Source organism: Anolis sagrei, chromosome 6 (genome assembly GCF_037176765.1).
Source record: "Anolis sagrei isolate rAnoSag1 chromosome 6, rAnoSag1.mat, whole genome shotgun sequence".
NCBI lineage: Eukaryota > Metazoa > Chordata > Lepidosauria > Squamata > Dactyloidae > Anolis > Anolis sagrei.
This window is the reverse complement of record NC_090026.1, coordinates 79,862,848-79,884,542: the sequence shown is the minus strand read 5'-3', so window position 1 is coordinate 79,884,542 and position 21,695 is coordinate 79,862,848. Positions and strand designations below refer to the sequence as shown.

The 21,695-nt window shown below is 40.0% G+C and overlaps 2 protein-coding genes across 2 annotated transcripts in view; both read left to right on the top strand.

Moving 5' to 3' along the window:
* Positions 1-5,978, top strand: part of LOC132779666 (collagen alpha-4(VI) chain-like) — an 81,490-nt gene extending 75,512 nt beyond the window's left edge. The window contains exons 37-39 of the mRNA XM_067470214.1: positions 1,001-1,097; positions 1,274-1,494; positions 5,387-5,978. Coding sequence (XP_067326315.1) covers positions 1,001-1,097; positions 1,274-1,494; positions 5,387-5,559 — 491 coding nt within the window. The 3' untranslated portion in view covers positions 5,560-5,978. The remainder of the gene's footprint in view (positions 1-1,000; positions 1,098-1,273; positions 1,495-5,386) is intronic.
* Positions 5,979-8,026: 2,048 nt separating this feature from the next.
* The window catches only part of LOC132778637 (collagen alpha-6(VI) chain-like), an 81,722-nt gene continuing 68,053 nt past the window's right edge, over positions 8,027-21,695 (top strand). Inside the window, exon 1 of the mRNA XM_067470569.1 lies at positions 8,027-8,090. Within this exon, the coding sequence (XP_067326670.1) occupies positions 8,027-8,090 (64 nt within the window). The remainder of the gene's footprint in view (positions 8,091-21,695) is intronic.

Here is a 21,695-nt window from a genome sequence, read left to right as displayed (position 1 = left end):
CTTAACTGGATTTACTGCTGAAAAGATTTATGTATGGTCTTTTAGGGCTAAATATTATAAATTTAAAGGTCTTGGATACCAAATTTTCTGGGAGGGAGGTGAAATGGGTGATCTATTAGATGCTGTTGAATTGTAATTCCTTTGTGTTATCTATTCTGGCAAGTGCTAATGGGAGTGGTAGAGCTACATGTTCTCTACTCCTCTTCTATGAACATCCATATCTGTTTGAACTCTTTGAACCCCTCGGTTTGAAGTTGGAGGCCTCTCTCAGTGCTTGCATTCAGAGAATCATCACAGTTCAGAACTTATTGGGTGGATTTCTTCTTTCTCTCCTGTTCCAGTAATATTACAGAGACTTCAGTGTAGAGATCCTGGCTTAATTTAAATGTATATTCCCCATTATGCTTTAATTGGATAATACTAATTGAATGTGACCAAACAAACCAGGAATATAAGACAGAAAGACATAATTTAAATAATACCATAGGCCCTTGTTATCCACTGAGGTTTGGTTCCAGAACCTCCTTTAGATACTAAAACCTGTCAGTGCTCAAGTCCTGTTATGTACAATGGTGTAGTAAAGTAGTGAATAAAATGGCAAAATCAAACTTTGCCTTTCCATCCATATACAGTATACAGTATCTGTGGATAAGGAGGGCTGATTGTATATTGTAAAGCCAGAGATCCTCAATTTACAAAACCTAGTTATTTCATGACAAATTTATCATGTGATGGAACATGTGAGAAAGGTCAAAGGAAGGGCAGACAATTGTTGTATTCCACACTTAAATTAATTTAATGGAGAAAGAGCATCTGAATGTTGCCAATGCCTTCACTCTAGTACACTGAACGAGATATTTGGGATGTACGATACTGCACAATTTGGATGAAAATGCACTGTATATTTGGGATGATAGTTAGAAGTAGACGCATATTCAGTGTTTCAAAAATATTTTAGCATCTTGATTTCTATGCCCCTTTCCTCCATTTTTTTCCACAGGCAGAATAAACCCTTATCCTCCACCAGGACTGCAGGAAGAATGTGAGAGTCTAGATCGGGGAGATACTTATCAGCAACTAACAGCAAGGACTGACAGGTACCAACACTGTGTTCTTCATTTCTTTTGGAAGTAAAGAGCCAGAATTTACATTGGCTTTGGCAGAGACAGAAAGCTTGAGATGGGATGGCATTTGGGTCAATTAATTCAGAATAATATTTTCCACATATCTTGTTTTTAAGAAGCATAATCTCCACCTATTTTCCCCTTTTTAGTATTCCTTTCCCAGAATTGGAGTACAGAGATGCTTCCCTGCCATCAGAATTACCAAGAATAAACTTTCAAGATGAAATTATGGAAGCTAACAAACAACATGTGGAACATAAAGAAGAAGAGCATGACCATAACAAGAACGACTATTACAGAAATATTAGTATCCAGGGTGGGAGAAGAAAAAAGGACCAAGAACATTCAGAGCAAGTACAAAGAGTAGCAGGTGTGCATATTTTATCCACTTATCCATTAAATCCAGGGATGGGGAATAAAGCAGCCCTCAAGATGTTAGTGGACTGCAAGTCTCAACAGCTCTAGCACTAGCAAACATAGCAAATAGTAAAAAATGCTCAGCATATCTAGAATGCTACATGATTCCCAATCCAAATCCCTATACACCCTTGTTAGTTAACATTTCTTGTTAGCATTACCCTTGTTAGTTAACATTTCTCCCATTTCCTCTGCTAAGACTCTGGGGTGGATTGCAGCACCCAGAAGAGCATTCTCCTAAACATCTCACATAGTAGTGCCATGTACACATGGACATCTGCCTCATTTTATATTGCACTAGCCGTCCCCTGCCACGCATTACTGTGACCCTCTCTGGTGGTCATGGGGGTTCTGTGTGGGAGGTTTGGCCCAATTCTATTGTTGGTAGGTTCAGAATTCTCTGTGGTTGTAGGTGAACTACAAATCCCAGCAACTTCAACTCCCAAATGTCAAGATTCTATTTTCCCCAAACTCCACCAGTGTTCACATTTGGGCAAATTGAATATTCGTGTAGAGTTTGGTCCAGATCCATCATTGTTTGAGTCCACAGTGTTCTCTGGATGTAGGTGAACTATAACTCCAAAACCAAAGGACACTGCTCACCAAACCCTTCCAGTATTTTCTGTTGGTCATGGGAGTTCTGTGTGCCAAGTTTGGTTCAATTCCATCGTTGGTGGGGTTCAGAATGCTCTTTGATTGTAGGTGAACTATAAATCCCAGCAACTACAACTCCCAAATGACAAAATCAATTTTTTTGAGTGAAGAACATTTGTTGTTAGGTATCTTTTGTCCAAATTTGGTGTCAATTCGTCCAGTGGTTTTTGAGTTCTGTTAATCCCACAAATGAACATTATATTTTATTTATATAGACTAGCCATCCCCTACCATGCATTGCTGTGGACCAGCCTGTGTATACGTGTTTTGTGTGTGTATATATGAGTGTGTGCATGATTGTGTATATGTGTATATATGTGTGTTTGTGTATATATGTGGTTTTGTGCATGCGTTGTAATGTAATTTTTGTTTTTTGGCTTTTTACGTTTCTCCCGCTGTGTTTTTCAGCATGTTTATGAGTGATGGTCATTTATTGGCCTGATAGGTGTCCAAATTTGGTATCAATTCGTCCAGTGGTTTTTGAGTTATGTTAATCCCACAAACGAACATTACATTTTTATTTGTATAGATTTGCTAGTCTTGTGGTTGTTCAAATGGACTCCCAAATACTGTGCATAGTCTAGATCAATTGGAAATCATGAGTTGTATCCAGAAACATCCTTCCTCTGCTGGAAGCTTGTGTGGTCAAATCCAAAAAATGAAACAACAAAACTACTTGTATCTAATCCCTCATGTTTAGTTAAAGATTATATCTGATATTTATGTGACAACTTACAACACAGAGATAGATTGCCAACTCAGATATAAAGATTTCACAAGGAATTTGTAAACTCATATCTTTGTTTCTTTATAGCTTAATTACAGGACTGACCATGTCTTGATTCACTTTTATTAAGTTAACCAGGATACAAAGAGTGCTGGAGGAAAATGAGTTCATGAGCCTGTGACATACTCCTGAGCTGTTGTTACAAGCAGCTGTTTGTTTATCCTTCTCTAGTGAAATCCAAAGCCAGCAACTGTAGGACAAAGATGGAGTAATTATGAAATAAATCCTGCAGAGCATAGACTGGGTACCAGATGAAATTGCTCATAAAATAATAATGTGATGTTCCAAGCAGAGTCCCCTCCCTCTTTAAAGTCCAGCAGACACTCTAAAATTGAAGGGGAGTCTTGAGGTCATTGCCAGTCCCAAAGACAATGTGAACTCCCTCTTTGAACATTAAACAAAACTATGGCAAGAAGTTTGCTTCACTTGTACTGATTCCCATCTGATAACCTTTTCTATTTTCCAAAATTTTTTAATGACTTCACTCACCGTTTAATGCCTTGTGCTGTAGTGAGGTTTTGTGTTTTGAGTAATCTAGAGCCTGATGACTTCCAGAATGTGGTTGACTATAGTTGCTATCATCCTCAACCAGAATGGCCAGTGGGCATAACACTTGTGGCATTCTATCCTGCATAGTTCTATTCCATGTAGGAGAAGTCAACAGAGGAATTGGGATGAAATATTCATGTATGATAGTGGCACTTTGCCCCAGTTTTCATTGCTACTTGGAGGAATCAAATGCCTAGAAGTAGTTATGGATGGAATTAGGATAGAGTTTTTTATATGAAAGGTTGTTTGTGGATCTGTGAATTGGTTAGCTAGCATATTTTGAATAGGACTGCATTTTCCATGGAACAGAAGGTTCATAGTCTGGAGGTCCCTCTTGATTCAGCTGTATTGTCTTAGTTAAATAGACCTCCATATCCTAGCTTCAGCAGATGCACCAGCTGTTGGCATTTGTTGACATAGGCAGCTGATTAGAAACAGTGCCTCTTGTCTGGGTTATGATAATTCACTTGAAATTATGAAATTTATCCAGAATTGGTACTAAACATTTCTTCCAGGATGCTTCTAAGACAAGTAGTTAGAGATAATGTAATATCCATTCTGAAAGGGCTATCTACCTGCTTCTTGGTTAGCTGTTAGTATTGGTGCTTTTGGATGTGTCTGTATGGGCTTTTAGATCAGGGAAGAGGAAAAGATAAGACCACCTCCTTGTTCCACCAATTGAGGAAGTATGTGGCATAAGTTCACATAAGATAGAGACTTCAGACCTCTTCACATTGATGAGGGCCTGCATACTGATTCTCTAGCCTCTGTGGTGAATTGGCAGGGCAGCGGCACAATCCCAGAATCCTGTGTCCCGCCTTGCTGGCAGCGACACTTTTCCATCACACCTGGGGGAGCTTCTCCGAACAGCTTTCCCTTATTGTTTAGCCCCATTGTTCCTAATGGAACACAGGGAGGCTCCCATTTTTCCAACGCAGTGTTGTAAGATGCTTGTGCTCTGTGCGTGCCATGGAGCCACACTAGAAGTGAGCCTATGTCATCTGATGGGCGGTGTGGGGCTCCGTGACTCAACTGAGGCGGAAACGTCATACGACACTGAAAATCAGTTGTATGATGAGGTCCCTCTTTGCAGCTCACTGACTTTTTTGAATGTGCTTCTCCAAGAAGTAAACATGACTTCACCTTTGTTGACATTTGGTGCAAAACTAGGATCAATCAATTTCTTGTATACCATTTGCCAGGAGAGGGACTTGTTTAACACTTCAGATGTTGTGGAACTGCATTTATTTATTTGCAGTATTTGTATATCTCCCTTCTGAACCCTGAAGGGGACTCAGGGCAGTTCCCAGCAGCCCTAGCTCCAATACTCTATGCTTAGGCATGATAGGATTTGCATTTTGCCGGCTGGAGGACTGCACAATCCCTATTATTTCTGTAATGATTTTAACCGGACCTCCTGTGGATTTGGGACACAAGCTAGTTTATAAACTAAAACAAGTAAAATATAGTTAAATCATACAAAATAGCAGCATTAAAATGGGATTCAGTTACTAACAATGCTAAATCAATTTAAAAGATACAATCAAAAATGGCAAAAGCAGTTTTTTTTCAAATAAAATAGTTCTATTAAAGTGCACAACATACTTTTTAAAAATCCTTTCAAAATTTTCAATTCTCCACAGTACGTTGGATTAACTATGTCTTTGTCAGCTTGATGGCAAAATAGCAAGGACAGAAACATCCTAAAGGGAGTTTCAAAGCCAAAGGCAGACACTAAATATAACATATAACTCCAAATCATGATTTCTAGTGCTGTAGCTGTCTACACAGTTGTACATTAATGGTGTAAGCATCCTTGATTTCATGTTGCTAACTGTAAATGTTTTCCTTCTAGATGCTTGCAATGGTGAAATGGACAATGGTGAATGTGAAGATTACATTCTGAAATGGTATTTTGATAACAATCTGGCCAAGTGCTCCCGGTTTTGGTATGGTGGCTGTGGAGGAAACCAAAATAGATTTGACTCTCGAGCAGAATGTGAAGCGTTATGCACAAAGGTGTCCTAGATTAAAGAGTGTCTCTCATAAATGGTGCTCCTAGTTACCTGTTAAAGCAGGTAGCAAGAACAAAACTCAAAATATAAAGTCTCAATTTTAGATAAAAGAGGTTTCAAATTTTGTGAAGCAGAGGTGACATTTGTATTTACCTGTTTTTGGTTTTTATTTGTATATATAATAAGACAACAGATGGCACTTTAAGTCTCACGTCTTTATTTTGGCAGATATGTAGTGGAAAATTATGCGATCTTTCAGTTGTCAGGTGATGACAGATATGATTGCTGACTATAGATGTAATCACATGAGGTTTGTAATATGTACTGTAGGGTCCTTAGCCACAATTGAAAAGACTTGCATGATATTGCAAACTCACTGCAAACCAATTTGCAACTAATGGGCAAGCAGTCATTTTTAGAAAATTGGGGGGGGGGGGGAGGTTGTTTTAGTTCTGTGTTCAACATTTCTTCAGCCATGCAGTAATTTCAAGCCACTTCTCCAGCAACTTTGGGGCCAGTGATGTCTATTGTAGGCATGTTGTGGCTGTGCCTATCCTACACAGTTTTTGTTCCCAATCTGCTTGCATTTAAATCGCCAGAGACAGAGAAGATCTTTGGCTGCAAAGCCATGACTTCTCCTCACTCTGTCGGTTTCTTGAATTTAAGTAACTATGCAACTCTGTAGCTGAACTAAGCTGTTGTTATGGATTTCCCTCATAATTAAACATCTCCTTTCCTTGCAAGACCATTTTGCAAAACATCCTGTTCATGCGTGGTTGTGCGTCACTAAATAAGGTTTCCAAGTCAAACCTACCCTCCGCCCACAAAATAGAAAAATGCCTTTAATTACAAAATGTTCCTGTATTTTTTAATTAATATGTTAAGTGTTCACAGTGATGCTGCTTCAGTATGTTGAAAACACGGAAGTGCAGAAGTGCGAACCCACATATCTCTCACAGATAAAACCTCAGTCTTGTGAGACTGTGAACTTTTGGAGTTGTGAAATTCTCATGTGGGAAAAAATAAAAAAGGAAGGGCATCTATGAAGAAGAGGAATGGACAGATTGGGAGGAGTTGTGGCAAACTAAACACACTTTGAGTTTTGTCAAGTATGTTACGCCAAGTCTTTCTGAAAACACTCTGATCTTTCTTGATGTGCTTTGAAAAAGGCTTTGTGTGCTAAAAGCAGGGGCTAAAAAGGCATACTACAGTCTCAAGCAAGATGGATTTGCAGTGCCCAAAACCATTTTACGAGCCTCGTGTGATAATGTCCTTAGAAAGTAACCCCTGATTCAATGGGTCTCCGCTAATGGGGGTTGACAACTGGGTTTTGCTCAAAGTCTTCAGTCCTATATCTTATTTACTAGTAGAATACATTACAGTAGTAAGTCCTGTTGAAATCAAAGGGATTTACTTCTGAATGTTTGTATACAGAATTGTGCTGTGACACACTCACTTCTCTGCTTTATTTTTAATATCAGAATAGTCAACAAAAGTTAATGCTTTTGTGACTGTATGACTGTTATTTAATAGGAAGAACACAATAAAGAAAACTTGATAGTAGTTCAGAACAACAAGGTGTGTACCTCAGGCAGGAAAAAATAGCAAAAACAAAACACAATACCTCAAATATTTGCTTTATTGACTCTGGGATATCACTGACACACTGCCTTGATTAGAAGAAATCTTTGCTTTTTCTAAGAAGTGGGATTACATGCTGTGGTAAATACGTAAAGCACATGACCCTTCTCAGTTCTGTATTTTGTCCAGAAATAAATATTATATATTTGAATAAAGTGAACTTTTCATGAAACTGCATTGTATCAATCTGTTTCTTTAAAAAACAACACTCTCATTTTCCTGTAAGTTATAATAATTATTATTATCTAGACTTTTTTATGCCTTCTCCAAAAATATCAACATAAATTTAAATTTACCATAAAGAAGTGGAAAGGGTTGATCTTTTGGAAATAGTATTATCTGAACACTGCTATTATGATCAGATCAATGTTTTGTTGAATAACATTGGGAAATAAGAGAACTACTTCTCTTATGTTGGGTAAAATTGGGAAATAAGGGAAATGCTTCCAAAGAATTAGTCCTTCAGTTTGTCCAGTTTAGCAAATAAACATAGAATGGTTAAAATCCAGGAGCGCACTTCATTAAACAATGCTTTCTGTGTTTTATCTAATTAGTCATTCAGTAAAATAATACATAGTCATAATGTACTATTTTCCTCTATATTTGCAGATATTATCAATTGCTGGAGATAATTTATTCTGTTTATATTTTTTATTTGCTAAATAATCTCCAGTCACTTCTCCAACTCTCCAATGAGGTAGGTCGGATGGGAAGATTAGATTCTTGTAGAAGAGACAAAACTAGAGGGCACCCAATAAAACCCAAAGGTAACTGGAGATATGTCTCCAAGTGCTCAATTGATGGCTCATGTTTTTAGAAAAACTATTTGGGATAGACCCATGATTGTCATGGTCATGGATACCATAAAGTCTCAAGCTGCATCTGACAAATTGGCCTCCACTGGTATGTCAAAGTTACCCAGAAGCAAAAATTTGGGTAATTCCAACAACAACACTTCTGAGCTCAGTTCCATGAGCTTGGCTGGGGAGTCTGTTAGGTGGGGGAGGAGGATTACACAAAGTTTTTCCCTCATTTTCATACTCAGGTACACACACTCAATGTGGGCCAGCTCCCTAGTAGATAATTTCGTCAGGTTAATAACATCTTTCTTGCACTCACTTGCCCCCATCTGCTCACTGACTCAGTATGTGGTAAGTGAGCCTAAGCCCAGGTTGGTGCATGATCATTGCACAGCCAAGTTTCATTGAAGCATGACAGGTTGACCCCCTTATCTTTAGGGAGTTCATATATAATGTGTGATTTATTTTTAATTGACCTGGAATTACCTAAGAGCAAAGGTGACCTGGCTCATTCTCCAAGTTACTAAGGTAGCAGGGTGACTGAAAGGTGAGAATGATATTCTCTTCTTCCTCTCTAAGGTATAATCTCCTTTCTCTATAACAGTGTTTCTCAACATGGGGGTCAGGACCCCTGGGGGGGTCGTGAGGGGTTTCAGAGGGGTCACCAAAGACCATCAGAAAATACTCACTTCTGATGGTCTTAGGAACCCTTTGGCAGAGAAGGCTTAAGATCTCTCTGCCTGTCCTTCCCTTCCTTTTTGGTGTTAGTGAACTACAACTCCCAGAATTCAAAAACAGCCTCCCCAATTCCCACCAGTATTCAATGTTGGCCATGTAGATAGTGTGCCAAGTTTGGTGCAGATCCATTGTGGACTAGGTTCAGAATGCTCTTTGATTGTAGGTTAACTATAAATCCCAGCAACTACAACTCCCAAATGTCAAGGTCTATTTTCCCAAACCAGTGTTCACATTTGGGCATATTGAGCATTCGTGCCAAGTTTGGTCCAGATTCATCATTGTTTGAGTCCAGTGGTCTCTGGAGGTAGGTGAACTACAACTTCAAAACTCAAGGTCATTGCCCACCAAATCCTTCTAGTATTTTCTGTTGGTCATGGGAGTTTAGTTCAATTTAGTTCAAATTTAGTTCAATTTCATCATTGGTGGAGTTCAGAATGCTCTTTTGTTGTAGGAGAACTATAAATCCCAGTAACTACAAGTCCCAAATGACAAAATCAGCCACCACCACCACCCCACCAGTTTTCAAATCAGGACATATCGGATATTTGTGCCAAATTTGGTCCAGTGAATGAAAATACAGCCTGTATATCAGATATTTACATGACGATTCATAAAAGTAGCAAAATGACAGATATGAAGTATCAACAGAAATAATGTTATGGTAAGGGATCACCACAACATGAGGAAATGTATTAAGGGGTCATGGCAATGGAAGGTTGAGAACCACTACTCTATAAGGACATGTGACCCTGCCATCACCATATTTCCCTCTGTCCTGTACAACTTGTATTGCTGCCCCAGCTCCATATACATTCTATTAAAACAAAATCAACCCAAGACAAAAAGGAGGGGAGGGGGAACCCAAAAGATATAAAAGAAAGTAAAAATAACAATACTTAACATACCCTCGGAGTCCATGAGCACATTCAACAGGCCAGTTAGTTGGCTAGTCTGGCAGAACACTATTCCCACTAGGACACTATCTTGTAGCCAATTAGATGGTTGCGGGTAGCCCAGCTGGCGCACCAGTCCCAGACCAGATGATAAAACATGATGGAGCTGTGTCTGGCTGGCTGGCTACTTCCAACTCAGTGGCCAGATAAATAGCAATTAAAGATGGTGGGAGGGGCTGCTGGAGAAGACTCAATGGATGTGCTATGTGCAAATACAATGGAAAGACTGTGTATATTTCTAGTCAGTAAAAAATATGAATATTTTCCCTATTTTTCCTAATTTGTACTAGTGGAGCACCTGCAGGGTGCAGATGTAATCTCCTAGATATGCCTGATAGTCTACATCTGCATCCAACAACTACCCTATTATCTGCTCTGAGTTTGACTGTATTTTACACCAGAGGCTGCAAAATGTATTTTCCCTCGCTCGAGGAAACTCGCACATTTCTCTCAAAGAAGTGGTAGACCTTAAACATGAAAGAGTTCAACACGAATTCTTCTTCCAGTTTCCCTTAGTAGTTCCAAAAAGCAGATTTCCATGGAAAAATCTGTTGACTTTTGGCTGCCATCAGTTGAGCATATCCTGAACGCTCCAATACTTAACATTCATTCCCTTAATTTAGAGTTATAGATGTTTCCACACATGTATTTTTTTTTTACTAATCACTACAATGAACCCTATGTTTTGTACTTTAAAATGTGGATAAAAATGTCATTTGATAGTTTGCTTCCAATAGTAAAAAGTCCCACAACACTAAATGATTTGGTGAGAAAGGGTTAATATGGTTAAGTGTGACTGAAAACTTTCTGGGCTTGAGTGAATGGGGCAGCAGATTTGTTAAAAGCATGGCAGATTTTTACAGGCGTTTCTTTTAAGAGCAGTTTTATTTTTCTGGAACACTATTCAGAACTTCTAAAACCATAATAGTCAAACCAAATTCTCTTTTGCAAATCACATCTAGAGATCTAAGGTGATTGAATGGAAGTGTGTAATAAGTGAGTAAAATTATTGTATGTAAATAATATCTATGAAAGGCTAACTGGTTTTAGAAAATTAAAAATAGATTATTATTTATTTATTTCTTAACAGGTTAGATAAAGGTAAAGGTTTTCCCCTGACATTAAGTCCAGTCATCTCAATTTCTAAGCCAAAGAGCCGGCATTGTCCATAGACACCTCCAAGGTCATTTGGCCAGCATGACTACCTTCCCACCAAAGTGGTACCTATAGATCTACTCACATTTGCACATTTGCTAGGTTGGCAGAAGCTGGAGCTAACAGAGCAAGCTCACGCCGCTCCCCGGATTCGAACCTGCGACCTTTTGGTCAGCAAATTTAGCATCTTAGCAGTTTAGCTCACTGCGCCACTGGAGGCTTCATTCTTAACAGGTTACCATTTAGTAAATGAAAGCTATCACGTGCTTCTCTCCATTACTGCTATATGAGAATTTAATATTCTTCAATTACTTCACATGGACGTCCTCATTGAAAGGCAATTGACTATGCCACAAAGCTACATTTAAATTGTTGATAATCCTACTGAAATGCTGAATGGTTAATGGTAGATTCAACAAAAATGGGATCTATTTTTGAACCACACTTTATAGAGCAAATTCCTTTCTTTACCCCAATGTCTAGGATCCCGGGCAAAAATCTGTAGACATGAGTCATGATTCAGGAGGGGAGCCACCTCTAATCAAACTCTCTTTTGGTGAATACAATATTAGAAGAAATAAACACATAACAGCTTAATGGATAGGCTATAAATGAGCTTTACAAACTATCCCTTGCAGAGGCCTATAAACATTTTTACAGCAGGCTGAATTCTTACATTTTTCATATTCTTATGCTGCTTAAAACTCATAAATCCAACTGTCTAGAACGTACAGAAGCCCAGATATCAGGTTTCTCAAAGCATCGCAAAATCATTTTTCCACATGCTGTGTTTTACTGACTGCAAGAGAAAAATAAGTATAACCCAGCAAGGCAAAGAGGATATTTTGAAAGATGGATGGCAAATCTGTGGCCCTCTAAGACTGTTGAATTACAACTTCCATAATTCCTCACTACTGGCTAGGTCAGCTGGAGCTGATGGAAACTGGAGTACCATCTTGTTTGTTTTATAGTATATCCTCAATCAAGCATGCAGCCCTAAAGGGTTTCAATTCCCCTGGAGCTTAGGGTGGTTCACCAGATAAACTAAATGCAATGTAGTTTTCAGAATATACAGGTGACTAGGATGCTCCATTGAACTTAATGGGACCTGCTAATGAGTTCAGATGGTGGACAAGCGGTTGGATTAGGTCCCACTGAAATCATAACTCAACTTCAGTAGTAATTAAGAGCAACTAGCATAATATTGGGCTCTACAACTGGGTCTACAGGCCAATGGATACTCAGGCCAATGGACCTCAGACATCAGAAGAGCTGCAAGACCGAGAACAAGCCACGAGAGTAAAGATGAAGATCCACCCAGAGGAAAAGTGTTCTTGCCATACACCAAGGGAACCACTGACCGCATAGGGAAACTGATGAGGAAACACAACATACAAACCACTTACAGACCCACCAAGAAAATCCAACAAATGCTACGTTCAGCAAAGGACAAAAGGGATCCTCTCACCTCTGCAGGAGTCTACCGTGTACCATGCAGCTGTCTACATAGGGACCACCAAACTCAGCGCCCAGACACACATCAAGGAACATGAAAGGCACTGCAAACTACTCCAACCAGAGAAATCAGCCGTAGCAGAGCACCTGATGAACCAACCTGGACACAGCATATTATTTGAGAACACAGAAGTGCTGGACCACTCTCACAACCACCATGTCAGACTACACAGAGAAGCCATTGAAATCCACAAGCATGTGGACAATTTCAACAGAAAGGAAGAAACCATGAAAATGAACAAAATCTGGCTACCAGTATTAAAAAAACTCAAAGATTACAACAGCAAAACAACAGAGGGAAAACAAACAGGCACATAAAATCACTCTCAACAAAAGATTCCCCCCAGGCACTTCCAAGCCATTCAATGCTAATCAAGGTGATCAGCTGAAACATTCACACCTAGCTCCAGCAGACAAAAGTCCTTTGTCTCACCCAGGTCATTCCACAGATATATAAACCCATTTTTCCTACTTCCAACAGACCTCACTACCTCTGAGGATACTTGCCATAGATGCAGGCGAAATGTCAGGAGAAAAATTGCCTCCAGAACATGGCCATATAGCCCGGAAAAACCTACAACAACCTAGCATAATATTGATCCAACTCATTGAGATGACTGCTAACTCTTCATAGACAGTTGTTACCACCTGCAGCTTCATCAGTACCCTGTCCATTTGCTATGAACTAATTGCAGGAAACATACATGAAAAATCACAGAGTGAATGACCCAGAACCAGATGTATACTGAACTAGATAGCATATTGAAAAAGCATATGTAGATCAATACAATTCACCCTCAAAATGAAAATCATAAAAAAAAGAAAATCCTGGAGTGAGTCTGGAAAAAAGTGTTTAGGTGGTCTCTAGTCAATTTATAATGTTTTTGTTAACTCGTGAACCTGATTATTTTGTTTCCCGTGTTCATAAAGATAGTTTAGAATTTAAAAAAATGCTGATGTACAGAGCTATCCCTATTTTTCCATGTTAATTCTACCTCTTTATCAAAGTAAAGCCCAGGAACACATCTGCTCTGTTGACATAATAAGTCTTTTGGTGTTGTTCATTTGTTCAGTCGCTTCCAACTCTTCGTGATCTCATGGACCAGCCCACGCCAGAGCCCCCTGTTGGCCATGACCACCTCCAGCTCCTTCAAAGTCAAGCCAGTCACTTTAAGGATACCATTCATCCATCTTGCTTTTGGTCGGCCCCTCTTCCTTTTTCCTTCCATTTTCCCCAGCATCATTGTCTTCTCCATGCTTTTTGTGTCTTCTCATGATGTGGCCAAAGTATTTCATCTTTGCCTCTAATGTCTTTCCCTCCAGTGAGCAGTCAGGCTTTATTTCCTGGAGTATGGACTGGTTTCATCTTCTCGTGGTCCAAGGCACACTCTGAATTTTCCTCCAGCACCACAGTTCAAAAGTGTCTATCTTCCTTCTTTCAGCCTATCTGCACTTTAATTTGTTGTAAGCCACTTTAACTCCCATGCTGGGCAAAAGTGGAAAGTTAACAAAATGAAATTAAATAATAAACTCATAAGTCCCCTGGGAATTGAAAGTGGGATTGAAATAGTAGGTTTCTCCTCCCAACAAACCACACTGAAGAGATCCCAAGCATATACATTTTGAACCTGTGCTTGGTCCTGAACATCTACATGCCATCTGAGGACAGGTTCCCTTCACACAACCAATGAAATGTTGAGTAATCAGGAGTGTGGCATGATGCCATGGGTTCCCCACTCCACATATTCATAAATGAGGAGCAGTTGCAAGAACAAGGATGGTACAATAAAAGATATCTCTGCCGAGAGATTCATTTTTTTCTATGTGGCTAGACATGAGCCTTCTGAAGGAGAATTTCCTGTCTGAAAGAAAAACACATTGCATGCACAGCCAGTACAAAAGTAATACAGTGTGGGTTTGGAGAACTGAAGTGACTTAGAATATTAAAAATTCCAGCAGCAAGAGATCACTAAAAACGGCAGTCTGCTCCTGTACAATGTCAACTGAAATTGAAAAAGTACCTTATGTTTTGCCAGTTGAAATAGTTTGCCATTTCAACCTTTTATTGTGGGTGTATATTTTATGCCAGCCTACCTTTGCTTCTTTTCCTAGACATGGGGAAGGACAAAGAGGCATGCGTGAACTTTTTGAGGCAGAGGTATAGCTGTGAGTTTTAGGATACTTAATGTGAACTCATCACCAAACACCAGTTTTGTGTCATGAAAGTGAGTCATCGTTTTAGGACTTTAGCACAGCAACCTGGTGTCTCGTCACAACTGCATTCTTTAAGCCAGGGGTTCTCAAACCCCTGGCTTAAAGAAAACTGCTACTTTAAGCACGTGGAGCCCTTTTTGAAGCAAAAGTTGATTGTGGAGCCCCAAGAAATGTGTGTGTGTGTGTGTATAATATCGTGAGCCCCTGGTGGCGCAGTGGGTTAAACCACTGAGCTGCTGAGCTTGTTGACCGAAAGGTCACAGGTTCGAATCCGGGTAGTGGTGTGAGCTTCCGCTGTCAGCCCCAGCTTCTGCCAACCTAGCAGTTCTAAAACATACAAATGTTAGTAGATCAATAGGGACCACTCCTGTGGGAAGGTAGCGACACTCCATGCAGTCATGCCAGCCACATGACCTTGGAGGTGTCTACAGACAACGGCGGCTCTTCCGCTTAGAAATGGAGATGAGCACCACACCCCAGGGTCGGACACGACTGGACTTAATGTCAGGGGAAAACCTTTACCTTTACCTATATATCTCTCAGGCATGCGCAAATGTTTTGACCAACATAAACTTAGCAATATTTCAGTGGAAGATCCCAGGGGCCATCCAGTCCAACCCCCTTCTGCCATTCAGGAAAAGCACAATCAACACCACCACCACCACCCCTCGCCCCAAGGGAAATAGGATTTTGAAAGCAAGTGAGGGAAAAATTATCTGGGTGGCATGGAAGGCAAGAAAAAAAACCTTTTGAGGGTGAAGGAAGCAAGGAAAGGGGCTTTTGGAGGCAAAGGAGGCATGTTGAAAAGAGGAAGGAAAGCTTGGAGGGAGAGGCGGAGGAAAAAGGAGGAGGGAAGCATGGAGCCCCTCAGTATGCTTTGTAGAGCACCAAGGGCTCCGTGGAGCACACTTTGAAAACTGCTACTTTAAGCACATGGAAAAATACTGTTATTAGAAGAATCACTTTCACATCTCAACCCAATTGCACAATTCTGGCACTTTCCTAATGCAAATATTCATGATCAATCATCTGCATATTCTTGCTTCTGCCTGTGTTTCATCACACAATTTTTCCTTTCCTATTTCCCTACAACCACACAGTCACACAATCTTGGCATACTTCTGAGATCTACCCCAATTCACAATATTGAGACTGCAGGGTAAGGACATTATTGCATAAGGAAGAGTGATGAAAGAATAGCAGTTATTGGGATCATTCACTGTTTTTTTTTCCTATTAATGAAAAGAGGCAATCAAATCACAATTCAAGTGCAATGTGACTGTGGAAGTGACATGACGTGCAGTAGGCTCTATCTAAATATGCTTTTATCCTTCTGTAGTTGTGCTTTTTAGCCTTTTGTGATGAAGCTCTTAATAAAAACAGAATACAGAACAAATGCATAAAAGCACAAGCCACTGAAGCTGCCTTACCTTACCCCAAAATCTTCCCTGTTATGAGAATGCCCTTGATCCATACTGCTCAGTGTTGTTTATTGATCTCATCAGATGGGGCTTCCTTTGGCAGCATACATTGGTTCAGTCCTAGTTGATCCATGGAGATGGGTCTCATGATGCAGAGGAACTTTTGGTGGGGCTCCATGGATCAACTAGTGCAAAGTAAGCAATGGAGGAAAGATGCGTGGTCAGTGCTTTCCCTCATGGTATCGGTTTCCTGCCAAGCTGGGCAATGCAGGGCATAGGGTGCTGGGTTCTCCACACCCCCAATGACAGTCACTGGATTCACCACGACATATGGCAGTTCTAGTGGCCCGTGTTATGAGATCATAAATGAGGGCCAGCGAAGTGCATCAAATGCTGAATGTTAAGACAACCCTTACATAATTTCCACTGATGAAATGGGTGAGAAATGGGTCAGGAAGGTGGAATATAAATGTTTTAAATAAATAAATAATAAACAATTCACCTTATTTTGGCCAATATGAAGGGCTTGAGGGTCACAAAAAATAGCCTCAGGGGCGTGTGCATGGCCTCATGGCCACGCTTTGCCCCTCCCTCATGGCAATTAAATTTATCCAAGTTGCACTGAAAAACCTTCTTTTAAAATAGCATTTCCCCAATATTATTGTTGGAAATGGAAATACTGCACATATTTTTTATATGATGTTTGAAGCACATAATCGGACATAGCATTCATTTTTCAATAAATCTCTGCAAGATGCATTGTATTTATATAAGCAAGGAACCCTCACCCCAAGCCCAAAACCACTCCTGGACTGAGCCAGGTAGAAACCATCCAGCTAATTTTCTCCATTGCCTGAGGCCAAGAATGGTGAACCAGGAAAATCACTTGATAGATCATCCCACTGGAGCTATTGTCTCTGTGCAGCAACCCAAGGAAGGGACACATGCTGCTCAGATACCTGTCCAAATTGTCTTAGCAGAGCCCCTTCTTAGTGGGCATTGCACTGCCAACCAAAACTGTACTGAGTGGTGAGGATGGGAGGGTCCTGATAAATTGGATATGATGAAGTTAGAGTAGGATGCTGTTTTATTTCTCCCGCCCTTGCTAAGAGCTGCAAAACGCAGCACCATCTAAAACAAAAAACAAAAACCTACTGTTGCTGGCTGAAGAATTTACAGGATTGGCTTGCCTTCCATAGAGCAAATCAGGTTAGTAAAAGATTTTCATGGGACAAATGGAAGAAGCAAACTCATACTTTTCTTTCTAGGGGTGGAATCAGCAATGAAGACACGCTGGAGCAAAGAAAGGTTAGGAAACGAAGTAGAAAAGATAAGGGAAGGTAATCTGGGGACTTCAGGCAAATGCTTTGGGAATTCACCTGCACAGAAGAAGCTTGCGGGAGTTGATCTGATTGTAAACTGACAGTAGCAATAATTTTGGAGGTCTGAAGAGGTTGCAGTTTTGCACTGAGTAACATCTTCTTACTAGGTGAGTGGCAGCAACTATCTTTGGTGCTGAAATATGGCAAGGATGCTTCTGTGCTTTACAAACCAGCCCCAGCTATGACTTTTCAAAAGTAAGACCTATCAAGCTCAATGGGATTTATTTCCAATTATTTTTATAGTACTGTAGCTTTGTTTGTTTATTTGAAAAACTGACCCGGGCAACAGAGTACAGCATGTTTTCGAGATGGTTCAAATGTTGACTTTTATGATGAACTTGCTATCTCTTTCTCGCTTTCTTCCCATGCAGCTATGCTCATATGAAGTAGAGGTATTTAAAACATTTTCAGAGTTTTCCCAATGGCTAATGCAAAAATCCTGACTAGTAGAGGTGATTGGCGGCTCCCATATTAGCAGAGCAGTGGGTGGGTTTCAGTCCAAGAATCAAAGAGCTATCCAAAGTCCTGATGCTTGTCCTTAAAATATTGACATGGCTTTGGATAGGTCCTTTAATATTTGGACTAAAATATAGACTGATTTCTCCATGCCACAGACATGGGAATGTCACATAAATTCCCTTGTATGTATGATTACGTAGCTTATCAATTAAAATCTGTACTACATGACCATCAGTTAATAAACTAGGTTGTTGTAGGTTTTTTCGGGCTATATGGCCATGGTCTAGAGGCATTCTCTCCTGACGTTTCGCCTGCATCTATGGCAAGCATCCTCAGAGGTAGTGAGGTCTGTTGGAACTGGGAAAAAGGGTTTATATATCTGTGGAATGACCAGGGTGAGACAAAGGGCTCTTGTCTGCTGGAGCTAGGTGTGAATGTTTCAACTGACCACCTTGATTAGCATAGAATGGCCTGACATTGCCTAGAGCAAACTTTTGTTGAGAGGTGATTAGACGTCCTTGTTTGTTTTAATGCTGTACTGAAGGAGCCATAGAGTCCCCCTCAGCCATGGTTTAGAAAAGCCTCATATACTACAGACTAATATAGAGTTGCACTGGAGGACATGGAGATTCCTAGAAAGATTGCCTTTCCACAAACTCATTACATCCTCCAATGCAACTCTTTCATTACTTTGAGGGGAAAATGTGCTACAGAATCTTCCGGAGAACCTAGCAAATTCACCAGTAAATAAAATCATGGATATGGGTTCTACAATTACAGGGGTCTTATTGTATTAGCATAGCCCTCCAATTTTTGCCCAGTTTTTCTATGCCTCTGTTGGCTTTCCTCAATATCAATATAATGTGGCAAGAAGCCGAATTATACATCTTTCCCTTTTCATTGTCATTTGACAAAAATAGTCTTCCAAACAATTCCTTTTAAAGCATCAATAGCAAAGAGTGTATTAATGGCAACTTTAAAACAATGGTTATGAAAAATAAGGCAATCTCAAGCAGTTAGTGCAAAGTGGTAATGTGTTTAGCAAGCCAAAGATGTTTTGGCTTGGATCCTAAGATAAGAGAAATCCATCAAAAGAAAGGTTCTTATTCCTCACAGCCTTACGTTTAGAGAGTTGAAAAGGTTTTCAGTAAAATATGAATTGCAATGGGGGAAAAGTATGGAAAACATGTTTTCTTCAGGGTGATTCTAACTGTTGAGGGCAATATTCCTTTCGCTAATTGCCCCATGCTCCCATCCTCCATTGGCTTTCAACCAGTCAGAAGGAAGGGGAGGAAGCATGCGGTTTCAGAAGCATGGAAGAAGATATATTTTCCTTGCATGTAGTTCCTTATGTGAACTTGCTTGAGGTTCCAAATCAATGTCTTTAAAAATGGGCAGTAATATATATTTGTCTCAGAAGCAAATTGAGAACACAGTTATAATGTATTTTTAAAAACCATAAACAAAGTTGGCATTGTGCTAAATTTCCATTGACCAGAAGCTGTCCACTTCAAGTGCCTCTGGTGTCACTGCAATAATTTCCTCCATTGTGCATGTGGTAGGGCTCAGACTGCACCATAGTAAGTGGTCTGTGGTTTGCTCTTCTCCACACTCACAGGTCATGGTCTCCACTTTATAGCCCCATATTGGCTCTGCAACTCGTGGTGCCAGAGCGCAGTCTGTTCAGCACCTTCCAAGCCGCTCATCTTCTGTGTGCCCAAGGGGAGTCTCTCATCTGGTCTCAGGCACTAATTAAGGTTCTGAGCTTTTACCAGCCACTTTTGGACTCTCGTTTGCTGAGGTGTTCCTTTGAGTATCTCTGTAGATCTTAGGAAGCTGTTTCTTGATTTAAGTCATTGTCATGCTGGCTGATATCTGGAGAGACGCTGGGCCAGAGATGTCAATGCCTTGGTCCTTTCATTACTGGCTGCTATTTCACAGAGGATATCAGGTGGTGCAATACCAGCTAAACAGTATAATTTCTCCAGCGGTATTGGGCATAGATATCCTGTAATAATGTGGCATGTCTCATTAAGAGCCATGTGGTGAGATGTATTCCATATTGGGCATGCATACTCAGCAGCAGAGTAGCAAAGTGCAAGGGCACATGTCTTCACTATATGTGATTGTGTTCTCCAGGTTGTGCCAGTCATCTTTCGTATGATATTGTTTAACAGATTTTGTATTATATTGTTTAAATAACACTCGTAATATATGTTATAAACTTTGGTACATCCACAAACCTGCTTTTTTTTTAAACAAAGGTTTAAGAGTTATGTCTTACTATTGGCAAGACTAAGAGCAGAATAGTTCTAAAGCAACCATTTCAAACTAGTTTTCCATCAAATGTCTATTTCATTCACCATGCTATGTAGGTATGCACTGTCAAGTCACCTGCTAATTTCTGGCAACCCCATGAATTTCATAGATTTCTCTTAGGCAACGAATATTCAGAGGTGGCTTTGCCAGTTTCTTTCCTTAAAATATGACCACAGCACCCAGAATGCATTGCTGGTCTCCCATTCAAGTACTAATCAGGGCTGGCCTGGTTAGATTCCAAGTTTGGATGGGATCTGATGATTTTAGGACTCACATTTATAGATATCCCAAAATAGTGATTTTTAATTATGCACCCAGGCAACACAACACTGGAAACCAAATCTACAGAGCCATGCACTGGTCAACATTGTTTTAGCAAATGATTATTTCAGACATTACTTATAAGCATAAATTTACTTACAGCAGCAAATTTGGCAATTATCACATGTAGCCACTCTATTGGAATTCAAGGTGAATGCCAGGAACTCCCCTTTAGTCATTCATATTTTTGTATATAAACAATGTAGGTATTGTAGTATTCTAGGTTAGTAAAATGTTTTCATATATATGACCCGGTATTGTAAAAACCCCATGGGGGATAGGGTTCTGGGTGGACCGAACTTACATAAAATTACCCACCTTCCAGTCACAGCATACTATAGAGTCATGTCAAAGCTCCACTGGTTGCCAGTCTACTTCCAGGCTAAATACAAAGTGCTGGTCATTACCCCCAACTGGTCCAGGCTATTTGTCTAATTGCATCTCCCTGTATAGGCCATCATCTGCACTGTGGTCTATATCGGAGGCCCTCCTCTCAGTCCCACCCCCGTCACAAGCTTGGTTGGTGGGAACGAGAGAGAGGGCTTTCTCCGTGATCGCTCCCCATCTCTGGAACTCTCTCCCTAAAGAAATAAAAATGGACTCCACCCCCCTCTTCTTTAAGAAACTTCTTAAAACACATCTATGCACGTTAGTGTATGGAGAGGAGGAGTTCTAGAACACTTTAAACATGCTGGTATTATACCCAGTTGTATTATATGGCTACTATGATCTTAAATGAAGCCTTTTTAATGTAATGTCTCTTAATTTGTATATTGTAATGTTTACTTATGTTTTAGTTCTTCATGATTTATTTTTATTTCAATGCTTAATTCCTTCATTGCAAGTTTTCTGTTATTACTATCTATTATCTTGGATTGTTTTGGTGTGTTTGTACTCATTACAAGGCATTGGATGTTTGCCTTTTTATGTGCAACCCGTCCTGAGTCCCTCTGGGGAGAGATAGTGGTGCTTTCCTTCAGTGTAACGAATTAAATTCAGTAACTGCTCTGTACAGAATGACCATTTTCTTTAACTGTGCATTTGCATCAAGTGGCTAATCAAAAACACTAACCTCCCATGAGATGTAAGATTCTATGGACATGTAGATTATGAGTTGTATTTCCTATCCTTGGATGCAATGACATAGTTGGCGCCATTGTAAGTTTTCCTTATGAGGACAAATCTTTTATTGGCAATCTTCACTGGATACTTTCAAGGTAATCTGGAACAG